The sequence below is a fragment of the Neofelis nebulosa genome, chromosome 8, assembly GCF_028018385.1.
Source record: "Neofelis nebulosa isolate mNeoNeb1 chromosome 8, mNeoNeb1.pri, whole genome shotgun sequence".
NCBI classification, from domain to species: Eukaryota; Metazoa; Chordata; class Mammalia; order Carnivora; family Felidae; genus Neofelis; species Neofelis nebulosa.
Genome location: NC_080789.1, coordinates 72,576,735 through 72,594,743, shown reverse-complemented (window position 1 = coordinate 72,594,743; position 18,009 = coordinate 72,576,735). Strand labels below are relative to the sequence as shown.

Below are 18,009 nucleotides of genomic sequence, written 5' to 3'. Positions count from 1 at the left end.
GTGTTCATCTTTCCTTAAAGATCCTTCAGATGAGTTTTCCATGTAATATACATTTCTCTTCTGAATTACAATACCAGTTCTGGAACATTTATTCCCCACCCCCCACCCCCCATAACATACTAAGCTTCTTTAGAACCAGGGTAATTCCCCATAGTGCTTTACATATACTGGGATATAGAGATAAAAGAGATAGAAATATGAAAAAATGTATATACATACAAAATAACATGAATAAAGGACTTGGCTAGCATTATCACTTTGTCAAAGAGGATACTTACAGTAGATAATGACTGTTGTGAGGTTTTTGCTAAATATGATGGGAAATATGAGAGCTTGATGTGAAGGGGAGGTGAGACTTTGCTCTGAGATATTAAAAATCTAACATGTACTTACCCCAAGCATATTCAGTCACCCCAGGCCACGCTGGTGGTTCTGAACTATGCTGTTGTGATTTTACCGCCATCTGGTGTCAGGATTAGGAAACTGTAGTTCAGCCTTTTGCCTACTCCCTTACCCTGCCTCCTGCTGGAGAAAAGTAGGCACTCTTTCCTCTGCATGTGAGCCTGTATCTTCACACCCTAGATAAGTTATCAGTAAGAACTCTAATTTCAGTGTAGGAAACCTTTATTCTCCTCCTCGGAGTAGGCTTTCCTTGGCTTCCCTAGTAACTTACCAGTTTCCCTCATGTTTCTGTGGCTATTCTGTTTCATTCTCAGATAGCCCATTTCTCTCCCAATGTAGTAATTTCCTAGTCCTAAGTGTTCCCTTAATCTAGTCCTAGATTCTAGGTCCTACCCAAGGCTTTAAATAGAAAAAATTACATAATAATCTATTTATAGAAAAATTTATAGTTATAGCCAAAAAGGTTCTTCTAATCTTGACATTGGTATGTCATTGGTAGGCAACTGCCTACTAAGATGTTACATGAGCATCTCAAGCTTAAAATATTCAAGGCTAAATGTGGATCTCCTACCCCACCCCAGTTTCTCAAATCTGTTTTTTTTCATTTCAGTAATCCATCATGCCAGGATTCTGGGAGTCATCTTGGCAACCCCCATCTCTTACTCTCATTAGTCAGACATTCACCATGTTCTATTGAGTCTACAAAGATACATTCTTGTGTGTGTTAAAGTCCCCTGTTCTGACCTTATCTAAGCTACCACTATCTTTTGTCTGCCTGAGTAAGCTCCTAATTAGTCTCCCTGCCTATACTCTTGACTGCATTCACATGTTTTATTTATTTATTTTTAAATTTTTAAAAATGTTTTTATTTATTTTTTTGAGAGCGAAGACAGAGTGTGAACAGGGGACAGACAGAGGGAGAGGGAGACACAGAATCCGAATTAGGCTCTAGGCTCTAAGCTGTCAGCACAGAGCCTGACACCAGGCTCAAAATCAGGAACTGTGAGATTATGCCTGAGCGGAAGTCAGATGCTTAACCAACTGAGCCACCCAGTCACTCCTATTTGTTTATTTTTTTAAGTAGGCTTCACGCCCAGCATGGGGCTTGAACTCACAACACTGAGATCAGTGCTTAGCAACTGAGCCACACAGGTGCCCTGCCCCCTATGTTTATTTGTTTAATATCAGCCTCTCCTAGCCTGAGAGTTCCATGATGAGGGAGGGACTGCATGCATTTGGTTCACCACTGGGTCCCCAGCACCTAGTATAGTTCCTAAGATGTGGGTAATGCTTATATAGTCACTTGGTTCTCAGTGATGTTGATATGGCTCCTGTTGTTTTGGTAACTCAACTTGAATGTATTAGAATTTCTTGAATTCTTTATTTTGGCAGTAGTGTTTTGTCAGTTCATTTATCATGAATGAGTTTTAGTTATTTTCTACTTTGGTCCAGGAAACTCAATTGTACCTGTAAGGACAATATGTATTGGGTATTAATCTGCCAATGACAACTTATATATTAGGGACTGCTGATCAATATACTGAAATTATTTTCTTTTTTTTTAAGTGTATGTTTATTTATTTTGAGAGAGAGAGAGAGAGTGAGAGAGAGTGTGTGTGTACAAGCAGGGGGAAGAGCAGAGAGAGGAGAGAGAGATAATACCAAGCAGGATCCACACTGACAGTGATGTGGAGCTTGATCTCAAAACCCGTAAGATCATGACCTGAGCTGAAATCAAAAGTTGGACACTTAACTGACTGAGCCACCCAGGCACCCCCTGAAATTATTTTCTGAGCATTTGAAATTACAGGCCAGTGGCTTATCTCTCAGCATTCTTCTGTCTGAAATGCAGTGTTCCTTAATTTTAATATGGAAGTATACTTGCTAAATCTTCAATTAAAACCTGTTTGACTCCGGGTGTTCCTTTAAATAGAGGCCCAGGTCTTGATAGTTTTAGTAATTTTGGTTTGCTTTGATATTTTAAAGTTGGTTTTGTTTTCTAAAGTTTTAAAACTCAGACTTAATTTCTGCTTTGAATTGATTATATTGCTTAATAAGGAAATTCAATTTGTAAAAGTAGAGGTGAGTTATTATAAGCTGGTGTTTAGAGGTAAGCAACAATCTGTACACTAAGGATGCAAACTCAAGAGAACAAGGACTTAATAGGTAGATACCAGGGTTTCTCAACCTTGGTATTACTAACATTATGGGTCAGATAGTTTGTTGTTGTTGTTGTTGTGTGTGTGTGTGTGTGTGTGTGTGTGTGTGTGTGTGTGTGTATGTACATACGAGACCTGTCCTGGGCATTGTAGGATTTTAGAGCATCTCTGGTCCCTACTCACAAGTGGCAACCCCTCCTCTCCAGCTGTGACAACAAAAATGTCTGTACACATTGCCAACTGGCACGAGGGAAGCAAAATCATAGCAATTAAAAAACCAGTAGTATAGACTATAGAAGAGGATCATAGTCTATTGAATGTCCCACTTGGGAAATCTCTGGCATTCTCTAGATGTCACTGAGAATGTGGTAGCTCTGTGGAATATTGCTAATGGCAAATGGAAGTAGAGACTATAGGACTGTGTTTTTCACAGTTTAAAATTTCTGTTTGCTTAGAATAAAGTAACTTTTGCCCTTAACTACTTCGTTCTACCCCAAACTGAAGAAATGTAGCATTCTAAATCACATTTCACCAATAAAATTTCATTTTGTGGACTGACATTAGAAGTTAGGTGGTGATTAAAAAAAGGGGGGGAGTGGGGAACCAAGATTACAGTAAAGAGCAGCTTGTAATCAGAGCTTTTGCCATTTGTATTGTGTATATATAACTTACAGGATATAATTCACTTTTTCTTTCCCCAAAGGGACATGAGAGACGGCTTTAGAAGAAAAAGTTTCTACCCTTCCCATTATGCAAGAGACCGATCTCCTCATAAAAGAGACCCTCCTTTTTTCAGAGAATCGCCTGTAGGGCGAAAGGATTCTCCACACAGCAGGTCTGGCTCCAGCGTCAGTAGTAGAAGCTACTCTCCAGAAAGAAGCAAAACGTACTCTTTCCATCAATCTCAACATAGAAGTATGTATTTTTAAGACTTCTTTTACAATCTCCACTAATGAGGAAGTATTGATTCAGATTGCCTTATAGGTATTGCTAAGGGAGAAATTTTTTTAGCCTTTTATTTTGAAAATTTTGAAACTTCTAGAAAAGTTGAAAGAATAGTATAATAAATACCACACAGATTTTTTTGGAACCGTTTCAAGTTGTGGTCCACATTGACATTTTACTTCTAATTCTTCAACACAGAAGATATGTGTTTGTAATCATGTTGGAAAGTTATATACTCTTATATTTTCTGCTAGTTCCTGTGTTAGTCCATTCTCTTCAGTCTTCTGTCAGTAGAAGACATCTATCTCTATATATCTGATTAGTATATTTTTCATGAAAAATCTCAATGGTTTCTCCTAAATACAAGGTGTAGCCTTATTTATAGATGTTAGAGCTAAATCCTACGTTAGGTTCATTTTTTTTTTCCAACCTCCAATTTATTTGTTTGTTTGTTTGTTTGTTTTATTTGGAGTACCTAGACATGCATGGCATTCTGTGCAATCATAGCATGTCATTCTGGCTGAGTTGCTCAGTATGTATTGGAATAAATAAATGAAGCAACTTTTTTAGATAATCTGTTTTATCTTTCTGGACTCCACTGCCTACAATTGAACTCATTTACAAACACTTCCTCCTGCCTGCTAAATGCAAGGCACTGTGTTAGATAGAAGGATATCCCTGTCACCAGGGACTGGAATATATTTAGGTATTTTCCCCTTAACTAACAACAATTTTATCAATATGTAAATATAACAGAGACAAGATAATTTTTTCTTAATTTTTTATTTCTTTGAGAGACAGAGTGCATGAGTGAGGGGTGGGGCAGAGAGAAAGGGAGAAAGAGAATCCCAAGAAGCTCTGTACTGTCAGTGTGGAGGCCAACGCAGGGCTCAAACCCACAAACTGTGAGATCATGACCTGAGCCGAAATCATGAGTTAAACATAACCAACTGAGCCACCCAGACACCCCTAAAATATAACTTTGATATAAGAATTGATATGTCATAAATGAGTTAACCTGGCATGAGCAGGTCAAGGTGAGAGAGATTCTCACTCTGGGGGTTAGAAGAACACATCATGGAGGAAATGACATTTGGGCTCATCTTTTATTTGAGATTTCTACAAGTAAAAGTATCTTCTAGGTGGGGAGAATTACAAGCCAAGATACAGACACCAGAAAAGTCAAGGATATTTCTTTTTCTTTACCTTTTTTTTTAAGTTTCATTTATTTATTTTTTGAGAGAGAGAGAATGAGCAGGGAAGGGGTAGAGAGAGAGGGAGAGAGAGAGAGAATCCCAAGCAGGCTCCCTACTATCAGCATGGAGCCTGATGGGCTCAAACCCACAAACTGTGAGATCATGACCTGAGCTGAAATCGAGTTGGATGCTCAACCTACTGAGCCACCCAGGCACCTCTCTTTTTCTTTACTTTTTAACTTCCTTCCTATTAAATGTTCTTCCAAAGTATAAGAGTTTTAGTTTAACAGCATTTGCTTCCTACATGTTCGGACTGAGAGAAGGTTACTTCAAATCATTAGATTGTCTCCATTGTAGCTGTTGCTGGATTCCTTTATTTAATGAAAATTTATCAATTTTTTACTGATTTCAGAGCTAAGTAGAGTGGGGCTTCCAAAAAAATATATTTTTGGATACATGTATATGAATGGTCATACGGGAGGTAAGAATGTCATTTGAAGGATTTATAACAAACATTGTAACTTACATATGCCCACTTGCTTAAAATAAACATATAGTTCCAGGTAACTGAAAGCTTTTCTGTGGAGTTCAGGCTCTACAGTTTGGTATTTTCTCCTTTGTTTTACTTCCCTCTTTCCCACCCTCTCCCCTTTCAAGAGGATAAATAACATCTGAGTTCTAAAGTACACTCATATGCACAGATGTAAATATTAGCCAGACACCTTCTGAGAAGATGTATTTTTTTTTGATGTGTCTGACTTAAATACAAATATAATGATTAAGAGGAGGAAAGTATCTTTGGAAACTGATTATGAAGGCTTTTGAACAAAACATGAGTAAAATGGAAGCTTAAGATTCTTGACAGCTTGTAGTGAACCTAATTATTAGTGAATTTGTCTTTTTCCAGTTCTCCTCTAAAACATATTTTTAGGGAGGAATTTTATGTCAGCTTTCCGCCTGGTAGTTAGTAGCCGAAACTTTAAAATCTTGAGATGAAATTGTAGGGAAGGCACATGTGATGCTCCTGTCTTAGGGTCTCCGTATACTTTTCCCCATCCTTTGTGGTCAAATTGTTTTACTATCTGGAGTGATGAATAGATAACAGAGAAAGCTGGGAAACTAAAATACGGTGCAAATTGAGTGAAATAGAACATATGACTTTGGTATGCCTTCATGTTTATATTATTAAGTCATTTAGCTTCAAAAGTTAAGTTCTTTAATCAAGAAAAATGTTTGTTCTGGGAAAACTCTCTTTACAAGTTACTTGGGTTGTAACACTTTGGACTGAGCTATTGAAATGTTTTTCTATACTCCTTTCATGTGAATAGTTTTCAGAATAGTTACATAAAATCATCTTGCAAAAAGTTAATGGAGAAGTCTTATTTTAAACATTAAATAGAAAAAGTAACTGTTATGTTACACATTTCTGATACCAATTCTTGCTTTGAATCTAAATGTCACAGATAGTGATGGCACCTTGCTGTTCTTCAAAAAAGGACTGCGAAACAGGGTCCTTAAATTATCATTTAAATTGGGTTAATTAACAACAATGTGTTAATTTAGTTTTTTAATGTAAGTTAAAATTTAGGCAAAAATTTTAAATGTTTCTACAAATAACAGGTAAAAACAATTTTCTTACTTTCCTAATGCCCTAATTTTGCTAAGTTTAACTTTTAATTTTTTGCTTTTTGTTCATACTTTTCAGAGTAATTTTAATTTAATAATCACTAGTAGTTTGGCCATGGTAACCATTTAAAGATTAATTCTTCCTGATTCTTCTGTGCATTTAGTGTATCTCTTATATGATTAATTATAAGCCACAGAGTGGTTTTCACTACTTTTTTTATCTTAACTACTTATTTCCCATTTTGTGCTTACACTCACATATACATGTCTACATATGTATTTGATTAAATTTCTTCTATAGCCTTTTGAGTTAAACCTGTAAACCTTTTACTGCTTTGTAGAGTAATCCTCCTAAATCAAAATGTTATTTTCATTCTGTGCTTTGTATATAAGAATTTTCTGCCTATAACTTAATTGGGTTTACCTGTTCATACCTGTCACTATAATATTATTTTTTGTTCCTTTTTGTTGTCCATATTTATATGCTAAGTGTAGGTTGTCCTAGTTAACCTCATTGCCTTTCCCTTTGTTCATTATACTGTTCCAGTTAAAATTGTTGTATATGTATCCCCTGTATTTTTACTTGAAGTTTATTATTTTTATTCCTATTAATTCAACCAGATATTTCCCCATTTGTCAACTCTCAGATATTTATTTCCTTTTTTCCTCCTCTTTCTCAATTGAATCTCATTATTTTCCTATCGTACTCTTTGTTGAGGATAATGATTTAACATTAATAGGTGATACCAGAAATCACTCAGGTCAGTTTCCTGTCCTCATTCTTTGTTAAAATAATTCCTGTGGTAAATTTACTATATCAGTCCAGTACTTCCATCTTTGTATAGTTCATTTTTTATGATACAATTAAAGCTTGTCTTATAACATCTATGCAATACTAGTTATTTGTCTTAGAGCCATAAAAATGTTTCTTCTTTTTTTATGTTGTAACATTTCATGTATCTGAAGAATACAATCATAATCTTCTTGGTTTTTTTTTTTCCCCCACAGGTTCAAGTATATTTAGTTCCTTCAGCTTTTATTTGACATGTTTTCAGAACTTTGCTTTCCTAATTTTCTTTCTGTTCCTTTTAAGTTGTGATGCCAGAAGTGAACTTTTACTTTGTCAACTGGACTGTATTACTGGCCCTTATTGAGACTGTAGGCAATTGAAACCTAAGCCATCTTCACATATATTACTATTTAACAAAATGCCCTTCAGCCTGTACTTTTTTTTTTCATGTAGTTTATACATAAAAAGAAATCTAGGAATGCTAAATTTCATATAATTAACTTTAGCTTATTATTTTCTTCTATAGAGATCTTAAACTCTCAGTGATTCTGTATATTTGCAGCAGATAAAAATAGCAGTTTCATCGACAAAGGAAATATGCTTTGGGTTTTTTATTAGTCATTAATAATTATGTTGACTGGCAGATAGCCAAATTTAGAAACCTCTAGAGACCTCTGTCTGTGGACTTCAACCATTTTTCTGCATTGTTTTTAACTAGTTGTGATCCTCTTATCTTCCTTTTATCTTGAGGATTTCATGGAAGACTTTATCAGGTGCTTTCTTGAAACTCTTAAGTTAGAATGAATTTCCTCTATCAAAAAGGGACATAAAAATTACCTTGTTTTGCTTTGTAAATCCATTGTGGCTCTAGGGATGATTATTTAAATACATAGAAACTACATCTTTGTTAATTTGTTCTAAACATTTGCCTATGGATTATTCAGATTTACCACTGATGCTTATACATTAATTAAGCTGTTTGACATTTTGGTAGAATTTTTAAAATTCCATTACTGTGGAAGATTTGCAAGCTTATTATTTTTGTTGGGATATATATCTTTTTTTCTGTAGCTCTGACTTTGGGCCCAGTATCCCTTTATTTTCTTGAGATCAGCAGCTGTTACTAAGAATAGAAGATTTATTGTATTGTATTGTATTGTATTGCATTTTTTATTTTATTTTAATTAAAATTTATTTATTTTGAGAGAGAGAGATGTGCGCACACAAGCAGGGGAGGAGCAGAGAGAGAGTGAGAGAGAAAATCCCATGCAGTCTCAGCACTATCAGCACGGAGCCTGATGCAGGGCTCAAACACACAAATCGTGAGGTCATGACCTGAGCCGAAATCAAGAGTCAGACACCTAACTGACTGAGCCAGCCAGGTGCCCCTAGAATATCATTTTAAAGACTGTCAATCATCAGTGTTTAATCCTTTTTGCAGGTACATCTTCTAAGATGACTGAAAATGTACAAGAATTAAAAATACTATTTTGAGAAGAGTGTATTTGGAAGGTAGACTCCATTATTAAACTTAGGTGTAATGGGAAAAGAGACATGTCTTAAGACCTTTGGCTGTGAATATATTTGGAAGTCGACATGACTCTTTGGATTATTACTGAAATTCCAATAAATTTAAAGGTTTAATTCTGCATTTAAAAAGAAGGCTTCTTTGGTGCAGGTTTAGAGTGGTGATGGTAATAGAAATCAGAGCATGTATATTTTAGGTAATAGGGAGGATAAACCCATTCTCTTGGCAGCTGAATATCATAGCATTTTTTGGTTTGAAAGTGACTGTATTTGTGTTCAGTACTCATACAGTCTTGTATTCATCAAAGATATATTTCACATAAATGGTTTGCCAAGCAAGAGGGATCCAGTCTTTGCTCTCTGAGTTTATGATCTGGTGAGGGGGACAAACCAGACATTCCATAGGAATAGACATTTTAGGTAATGTCTGAAGAGTGAGTAGAAGTTGGTAGAAGGAAGGAAGTGGAGAAGGATTATTCGGATGAGTGTTGTATCATATTAGGAAATCCTGAACTATACTTTAGTATTTTCTTAGAAGATCTTGGACTTTGATCCAATGTATTATTGTGCTGTTGAATTTGATTGTAGAATATATTGTTCTTGATTGAGAATCTGTTGATTACTCACGAGAGCTTTGGCTATGAGTTTCCTGGGTGAATCCTAGGAATACAGGTATAGCTTTTCTGGCATCACAATGATGAAGATTCTAAAAACTAATCAATTAATGATGTTTCCATATGTGTAGGCATTTATAACATCTCTGTTTAGGGACTTAATACATTTTGTCAGCATACATTCAGAATATGTACAGTTAGTATAATGTTTTATTTATATTTTTTAAAGCAAGCCCATGTGGTTTTAGCTGATGTATTAAAAGGAGAGTTCTGTTCAGAAGTTCACTTCCAAATATTCATAGTTAATCTACCTTTACTTGTTACATCTCTAACCTCTTAGAGATGATTGTTTTGGGGAAGCAGAGGTGGCATAAGCTTTCGCTACCCCTTTATCTAGTTTCTTTTTTTTCTGTCATTTTTATTTGGTGTCTGTACCACAAGACCATTTCTCTTGTGTCCTTTCCATTTTCTCTTTCATACCTTCTTGACCAATAGGGTCTCTGGGAAATCATGTTCTTCCCAACCAAGAGCCCCAAATTTTCAGGTCGTTATTCATGATCCAGAAAATAAATCCTTTCGTTAGCATCTGTGTAGCCACCACATCTTCATTTGTTCATATCTTCATTTCTCTTTCACAGCTTCAGCTGTCAAAGGAGATGTGAATGTCCTACCTGTGCTGTGAAGTTTGTTTACTGATAAGACTTTCATGCAGAAATACCTGTTTTCCTCCTGTATGTTAGGCATTGTGCCAAGAATTGAAAGGTTTTAAGACATGGTCCCTAACTTTCTCCTCTCTAATGATGATTTTAATATTTTTTCCTAGCAGTGTCCTTTGTTCTTACATGGGTTATCAATAATTAATAATAGTTGGTAGGCTTGGAGGAGTCTAGCTCTTTTTGTCATCACTTTCCAGAAGAAGGTACATTTCTGAAGTTTTATTTTGTTCAAGGAGTCATCAGATATTGTTGATGTTCATATCAGCTATTCTAGTCAAAGAGTCACCAAATATTGTTAAATCTTATAATACTTTTAAATGTTTGTTGAAACATTAAGTTCCTTCTCCATGGGAAGAACTTTTTACCTCAGCTGTGGAAACAATGTTCCTCTTCATCTTCTTCCTCCTCATTTATTCTTTTACTTACCAGTACATTGACTTGGATTTCGACTTTCATATTGCCACCTTCAGAATTAGGGTCGCTTAGTAAGATCACCTGTGAGGTAAATTTGAAGTAAAGGCTAAATAGCTGAGGAGTAGCATCCTATTAGTTAGAAGTATAAAGGTAGGAGTGAAAGAAGTGGATTTAAGAGACATTTGTATTCATAGTGTTGGTTGGAGCCATGTAAGAGCAGCAAGCAAAAACGAAGTTAGGAGGAATACTCACATTTAGGAAATAATAACCAACAGAGAAGAAAGAGAAAGATGTAGTTAGTAATATGTAGGAGGAAAAACACAGAAGTACAAAGGCATGAGAACCAAATGGCAATATATTAAGAAAAACTTGTTTTATTTTTTAGTTTTTTGAAATTTATTTATTTATTTTTAATGTTTACTTTTGAGAGAGAGAGAGAGAGAGAGAGAGAGAGCGAGCGAGCAGGGGAGGGGCAGAGAGGGAGACACGGAATCCAAAGCAGGCTCCAGGCTCCAGCTGTCAGTACAGAGCTTGACGTAGGGCTCGAACTCACGAACTGTGATAACATAACCTGAGCCTAAGTTGGTTGCTTAACCTACTGAGCCACCAGGTGCCCTTATTTGTTTTTTGTTTTTTGTGTTTTGTTTTTTTTTTAAGTAATCTGTGCCCAATTTGGGGCTCAACCCCACAACCCCAAGATGAAGAGTCCTATGCTCTACTGAGTGAGTCCACCAGGTGACTCAAGAAAAACTTGTTTTTAAATCATTAAAATACTATAATAGAATACAAGAGGAGAACACTTTAGTTTTAATATAAACAGATCATTGAAAACTCTAAGATGAAGAGTGTGAGCATAATAGGGTTTTTTCCATTATCTCTTGTGTTAAAAAACAAAACCGTGTAAAACTTAGTGGGTTAATACAAGCACTTATTTATGAATCTGCTGTTTGAGCTGGGTTCAGCTGGGTGATTTTATTGGTCTGTTGGGATATTATTAAACAGCCCAAGCTTTTTTTTTTTATGGATAGGAATCTGTAGTTAAATGTGATTACTTCAGTGTCTCTGAAATTTGGTATCAAAATCAATAAATCAATAAACACAGCAGCTGTAGTGTGTTGATAGACTGACTCTCCAGGGGAACAGCACATGATTTGTGGTATTTGCCATGGAGTGAATACTACCATCTCAGGCTACTGATGTGGAGTCACTGAACTTGGAGTTTGGAAGAGATGTGGACAAACCACGATTATCAGCTAATATGAGCCATCCCTAGACTCCAGACACTTCTTGTAAATTGTCAGTATTCTCATCTCTTGATCTACAAAGAATTTGAAGCAAGTTAATAAAATAAACACATAACAAAAAAGGATTCAGTAAATTGGTGAAGAATTTTCTATAGGAGAAACATGTGACAATAAAAGTCAGAGTAAATGCCACTGTGAAGGTGCTGAACAGTTGTAGTTGAATAAGGATTTAGCTAAAACAAAGAACTGTTCAGTAATAGTGTTCACAGTGTACTTTAGAAAAAAAACAAACAAACAACAGATCACCTGCTGAGGAGGAACAAAAATTGTCCTGATGACAGATGAGTTAACACAGGGAGAGGATATTGCATCTTTTAACAACATTCTTGCAGAAGTAGGATGGCAAATGTTGGCATATTTCTTAAAATCTATTTTTTAAGTTTATTTATTTTGAGAGAGAATGAGAGAGCCCACGTGTGCAGGGCAAAAAGAGGGAGAGAGAATCCCAGGCAGGCTCGACACTGTCAGTGCAGAGCGCAAGTGCGTGGCTTGTACTCACAAACTGAGATCATGATCTGAGCTGGAATCAAGAGTCTTGACACTCAGCTGACTGGGCCATCCAGGCAGCCCCTTAAAATATTTTTTTAATGCAAGGTGCTAACTGTACCAAAACAATTCTCAGAAAAAAATTAAAGTGGCAATTTGAGATCTGTACTAGAAAATTTTGTAATGTTAAGGAGTTTGCATCTTATTGGAAAGATATCTGGGAGCTCTTATTAGCATATTTATGCTATTTAAACTTAATTATGTCTGCATCACTAAGCGATGTGTGGGTAAGGAAGCTAACAAAATATTTACAAGATTGTAAATATGGGGCAATTAGGGGTTCTAGCAAGACAGTAGTTGTGGATTTGTTTATAAAGAAAATCCATATATGAGAAATTTTGTATGAGAAGTAGCAAGATTTAGTAATGGGCTACTTTTGAGAGTAAGTCAGAATGACCTTTGCAGATAGTTACTGTAAGCCCAGGTAACTGATATGATACACCATGAAAACTTTGCCAGTATTCTTTTTAATTCTTAGTGGTGATTCATCTTTCTCTCTTGAGTTTGTGTGTGTGTGTGTGTGTGCGCACGCGTGTGTGTGTCATTTTTAACCAATCCTTTGCCAACTTTATGATGATTAGAATAGGTGCTTACAGTGATGAGTAAGACCTGATCCTTGTCTTCAGCTTTAGGTGTCTTATCATATAACCCTTTTCTCATTCTTTTCTGCTCATGCTATCCTTGGTTAGCCTAATCTTAACACTTTGTTGTTATTATACCCAATTAGCTTCTGATCTTAAAAACAGAAATTTTCTCCTGTTTGTTCTTACTCTTCAGTGGCTGTTGCTCAGGCAGCCCAATTTGAAGGCAGGGTAGAAAAGAAAGGGTTTAGGGTCACCAGCAAATACTCAGAAGTTCCTGTTCTCATCACTCCTACTTCTGGGTTCTTCTCTTGTCCCTCCTGGGCACAGAGGTGCTGGTGTTAATTCCTCCTTGCCCACCTTTCCCTAGAGTCCATCCGTGCTGGTGCCTCCTACAAACGGCAGAATGAAGGAAATCCAGAAAGAGGTGAGTTTTGAGCTAGATTTTGATTTGGGATTGTGAAGGGGTGGGGGACTTGAATTGACAGAGGTTACAGAAATGGGAAAAGTGTATAACTGCTCCATTAGTCTTTAGTTGGAACCAGAATTAAAATGTTTTTTAATGTTTATTTATTTTTGAGACACACACACACACACGCACACACACACACCCCACACACAGACGTGAGCAGGGGAGGGACAGAGAGAGAGGGAGAAACAGAATCTGAAGCAGGTTCCAGGCTCTGAGCTCACCAGGCGCTGAGCTGTGAGCACAGAGCCCGACATGGGGTTCTCACAAACTATGAGATCATGACCTGAGCTAAAGTCGGACACTTAACTGACTGAGCCACCCAGGTGACCCCAGAATTTAATAGTAATAGATATAGGTAGTAGGATATGGAGGGAATATGTGAGTTGGTTGTCTGGGCTAGCCATTCCTGGTCAGGAATAGCCACCTCAAAGGAGATGGAGATCTGTAGAATAAACAAACCATTGACACATAGGACCTGATAACAGGAGGATCAGAGAATTTCTTTTTACCTTTTCTGTGTTCTTTCTGTTGTAGCATCCTTTTCCTTTATTCTTTGCTTCTTGCCTGTCCCTGCCCTTCATGCAACAGGTATATATGAGTAGATGTGGAGATATGATCTACCACTTGCTCTACCCTTCAGTATTCTTTGCTTCTGCACACTGAGATTGGTTGAAATCTGCTTAAATTAGCCCTTAATGCAGCTATAATCTGGGAAGATCCTAAGACTACATTTGGTACTGTAATTGACATACCTGCAGTGCTGATTTCGTGTTTGTAAGATTTTGCTGAGTAAGAGATTATCAGCTGCTTGTTCCATGTCTAGCTTTGTGTGAGAGTTGAGAGCCTATAAATACGCCTTTAATTAGCATAGTTTGCTGTGCTGATTGGTCAAGCCCTCAACTTCTTTCAAGGAATTGCTTATCTTAATAGAATGGGGAGGTCACTGTATCCTAAGGGTAGAAAAATAATTTATTTTTTCACCTAATTTTTGACTTACTGTTTTCTTAAAGGACTTGAACGAGGTAGGCCCTGGCTATTCAGAAATAAGCTATGATACTTGGAGCTTTTGGTGCAGTGGAATAGACCGACACTGTCACAGTATGATGTGGAATTTGCCATATGCAATGGAAATACAGTAGAAAATGACTAAGTAAACCGTGTTCTTAATCATTTTGGGATGTAGGGATGGTTGGTATTTTTTGGTTTTTAAGGTCTACAAGAATTTTTAAAATGATTTTATTGTGAAAGCCTCTTAACATCACAAGTTAAAAGATTCTAGGGTTAACGTCTTTTATAAGACTGTTGGAGTCTCAGAGGTAGAATACTGTGCCTAGAGCAGGCATTCTCATCCTTGGCACTGTTGACATTTGAGGCTGGATAATTCTTTGTTGGGAGATGTTGTTTTGTACATTTGTAGGGTGTTCTGGCAACATCCCCAGCCTCTACTTACTGTGTGCCAATGGCACTCTACCACTGGTGACAGTAAAAAATTACCAGATGTCCCTGGGGAGGTGAGAGAAGTGCCTGCAGTGAAAGGCTTTCCAGGTCTGTAGGACATTGGAAAGAGATGTTATTCACTATTGCCCTTGAGCCTTTAGGCTCTTACTTAGCAATCTTGACCATGGCAGGAAGAGCTTAAGAGGCTTTGTGACTGAAGCTGGCTTTGCCTCAGTTTCAAGGTCGTTTTGTCTTTGCTTTTGCTCTTGACTGCTTTCTTGGCCCTAACCCACTGTCTAGTCTTGACCAGCTTCCATGTCACTCCAAACTTAGTGGCACCTTCTCCTTTTCTCTGCAGTTTAATTTTGTCAGTTTTCTTAGCAATGTAGAGCAGAAAATTTATATTATATTTGACACATACAAATAGTTTAATGAAATGTTTTTGTATCAGTAACAGCTCATCGTTATTTTTATGATTATATTTAAGTAAAACAATTTTCTGTGTTGTTGAACTGACTAAAGTAATATTGTTTAAATCTAGTTTCTGGCTTCAGTTTCTATAAAAATGATGATATACATATAGCACTACATTAGTGTCTATAGTGACTGAAGATAAAGGGTAATGATTATCTCACACAGATTTATTTTTAACCACTTAACAAATATTTGGGTACTCATTCATACCAGGCATTGGATTGGTGCTCCATATTATAATTTTTCTAGTTTTCATTTTTTAAACTAAACATTTCAGGAATATCTGCTATATTTCCCTACATACCCCTCGCTTTGAGCTGTCATTTAATTAGCTAGTTCTCTTTGTGGTATTTATATAATAACTACTCTTGAATTTTTATTGTGATAAAAGTTAGCTTTTAGGAACTTGGAGGAGGAAGCATTTATGAGTTTAGTCTTTTGCCATTCTGGAGGTCTTCTCAGTGGTTCTGTGTTGGCTAACTGGCCTTGATATGGCCTGAATTGCCAAATATGATGTCCATTGGTTCTAGGTTATTTGAAATTTCTTATGGTACACAGCCCTGGAAAGAGATAGGTGGACTTAGGTATTAACAGATTTAATTTAATAATGTAATGAAGACTTCACTACTAAAATGAATTTATGACGCCCCCTCTCATTTATTTAATTACAAAGTCACTCTAATTGAAAACAAATGAGCTAGAAAATTGCATTTTATGTTTTCTTAAACAGGTAAAGAGAGACCTGTTCAGTCTTTAAAAACATCAAGAGACACTTCACCCTCAAGTTCTTCAGCAGTTCCTTCATCAAAGGTTTGTTATATTTTAAAAATCAGTTTAAAGAGGAATTACAAAGTAAACGAGATGGACTGTCTGGTACAGGTGCTTTTATTCTTTACTGTCAAACCTAATGAGGATAATTTGCTGCATTTAAATATTTGAATCTTAAGTAACCACAACTTGAAGGTAGCTATCAAAATAAATGAGCAGTTTTCTCGAAGACTTTTTTTCCACAGATTATGCTAAAATTGGTACTTCATCCATTGCGCATCTTGACCATAACAAGATGGGGATGAATATTCACATAGGGCATATTTGATGGGACTGTGCTTTTATTTTGGGAGACGTGAGTAAGGCAGAGACCTAACATTTATTGCATAACTACTTGATTCTAGTTATATTTTAATATATATATTTTTTGTATGCATACAGAAATCCCATGGTATAAGTAGTTAGATCCATTTTATAGAAAAGGCTCAGAAGTTAAATAATTTTCTCAAATTATTTCACTGGCAAATTCTTTCAAACATTTCAAGAATACTAATCCTTCTCAAACTCTTCTAAAAAATATAAGAGGAGGTAATACTTCCAGGCTCATTTTGAGGCCAGCATTACCTTTCTACCAAAACCAGACAAGAACAGTACGAGAAAAGAAAATTATAGGCCAGTATCTCTGAGAATGTACATGTGGAAATCTTCAACCAAAATACTGCCAAACCGAATTCAACAGCACATTAAAAGTAGCATACACCATGATCATATGGGATTTATTCCAGGGATACAAAGATGATGAATTACCCACGAATCAAGCAGTGTGATATATTGCATCAGCAAAATGAAGGATAAAAATATATGATCATCTCAATAAATGCAAAAAAATAGCATTTGACAAAATTCAACATCCATTCATGATAAAACCTCTGAACAAACTGGGTATAGAGGAATAGAACCTCAACATAATAAAGGCCTGATATCGCAAGCCAGAGCTAACATCATACTCTGTGGTGAAAAGCTGAAAGCTTTTCCTTAAGATCAAGAACAAGACAATTGGCCCACTATTGCCACTTCTAACCAACATATGACTGGAAATCCTACCCGTAACAGTTAGGTAAGAAAAAGATATTTAAAAACATCCAAATTGGGAAGGGAGAAGTAAGACTTTTTTTTTTGTTTTGCAGGTGGCATTATATTATATATAGAAAACTCTTAAAGACTCCACCAAAAAGCTGTTAGAACTAATACATAAATTCGGTAAAGTTGCAGGATACAAAATCAATATGCAAAAGTTGCATTTCTATACACCAGTTATAAACTATAAAAAAGAGAAGATAAGAAAATATTCCCGGAGTGCCTGGGTGGCTCAGTCAGTTAAGCGCCCGAGTTTGGCCTGGGTCATGATCTCGCGATTCGTGAGTTTGAGCCCCATGTAGGGCTCTGTGCTGATAGCTCAGAGCCTGGAGCCTACCTCAGATTCTGTGTCTCCCTCTCTTTCTGCTCCTCCCCTGCTTATCCTCTGTCTCTTTCTGTCTATTAAAAATAAATAAATGTTAAAAAAAAAAGAAAGAAAGAAAATAGTCCCATTTACAGTAGCATCAAAAAGAATAAAGTACTTAGGAATAAATTTAGCCAAGGAGGTGAAATACCTTTACACTGAAAACTGTACAACAGTGATGAAAAAAGTTGAAGAGTCAGATGCTTAACCCACTGAGCCACCCAGGTGCCCCTTAGGCTCAGTGGGTTTTTATATCTTAGTCTGTAGCATAGGCCTGTAAACAGTATTGTGGGAATCAGGTGATCCAGAAAAAAATGATTTATTTTCTTCATTTTTTTTTTTTTTTTTTTAATTTATTTTTGGGACAGACAGAGACAGAGCATGAACGGGGGAGGGGCAGAGAGAGAGGGAGACACAGAATCGGAAACAGGCTCCAGGCTCCGAGCCATCAGCCCAGAGCCTGACGCAGGGCTCGAACTCACGGACCGCGAGATCGTGACCTGGCTGAAGTCGGACGCTTAACCGACTGCGCCACCC

At 36.5% G+C, this 18,009-nt stretch overlaps 1 protein-coding gene across 9 annotated transcripts in view; it reads left to right on the top strand.

The window, feature by feature from the left end:
- The window catches only part of PPHLN1 (periphilin 1), a 138,004-nt gene that overhangs the window by 56,790 nt on the left and 63,205 nt on the right, over positions 1–18,009 (top strand). For 7 of the 9 annotated variants that reach the window (XM_058743084.1, XM_058743078.1, XM_058743085.1 and 4 more), the window contains 3 exons: positions 3,265–3,476; positions 13,191–13,247; positions 15,934–16,013. In XM_058743084.1, coding sequence (XP_058599067.1) covers positions 3,265–3,476; positions 13,191–13,247; positions 15,934–16,013 — 349 coding nt within the window. The remainder of the gene's footprint in view (positions 1–3,264; positions 3,477–13,190; positions 13,248–15,933; positions 16,014–18,009) is intronic. The other 2 variants (XM_058743086.1, XM_058743083.1) reach the window with 1 other exon arrangement.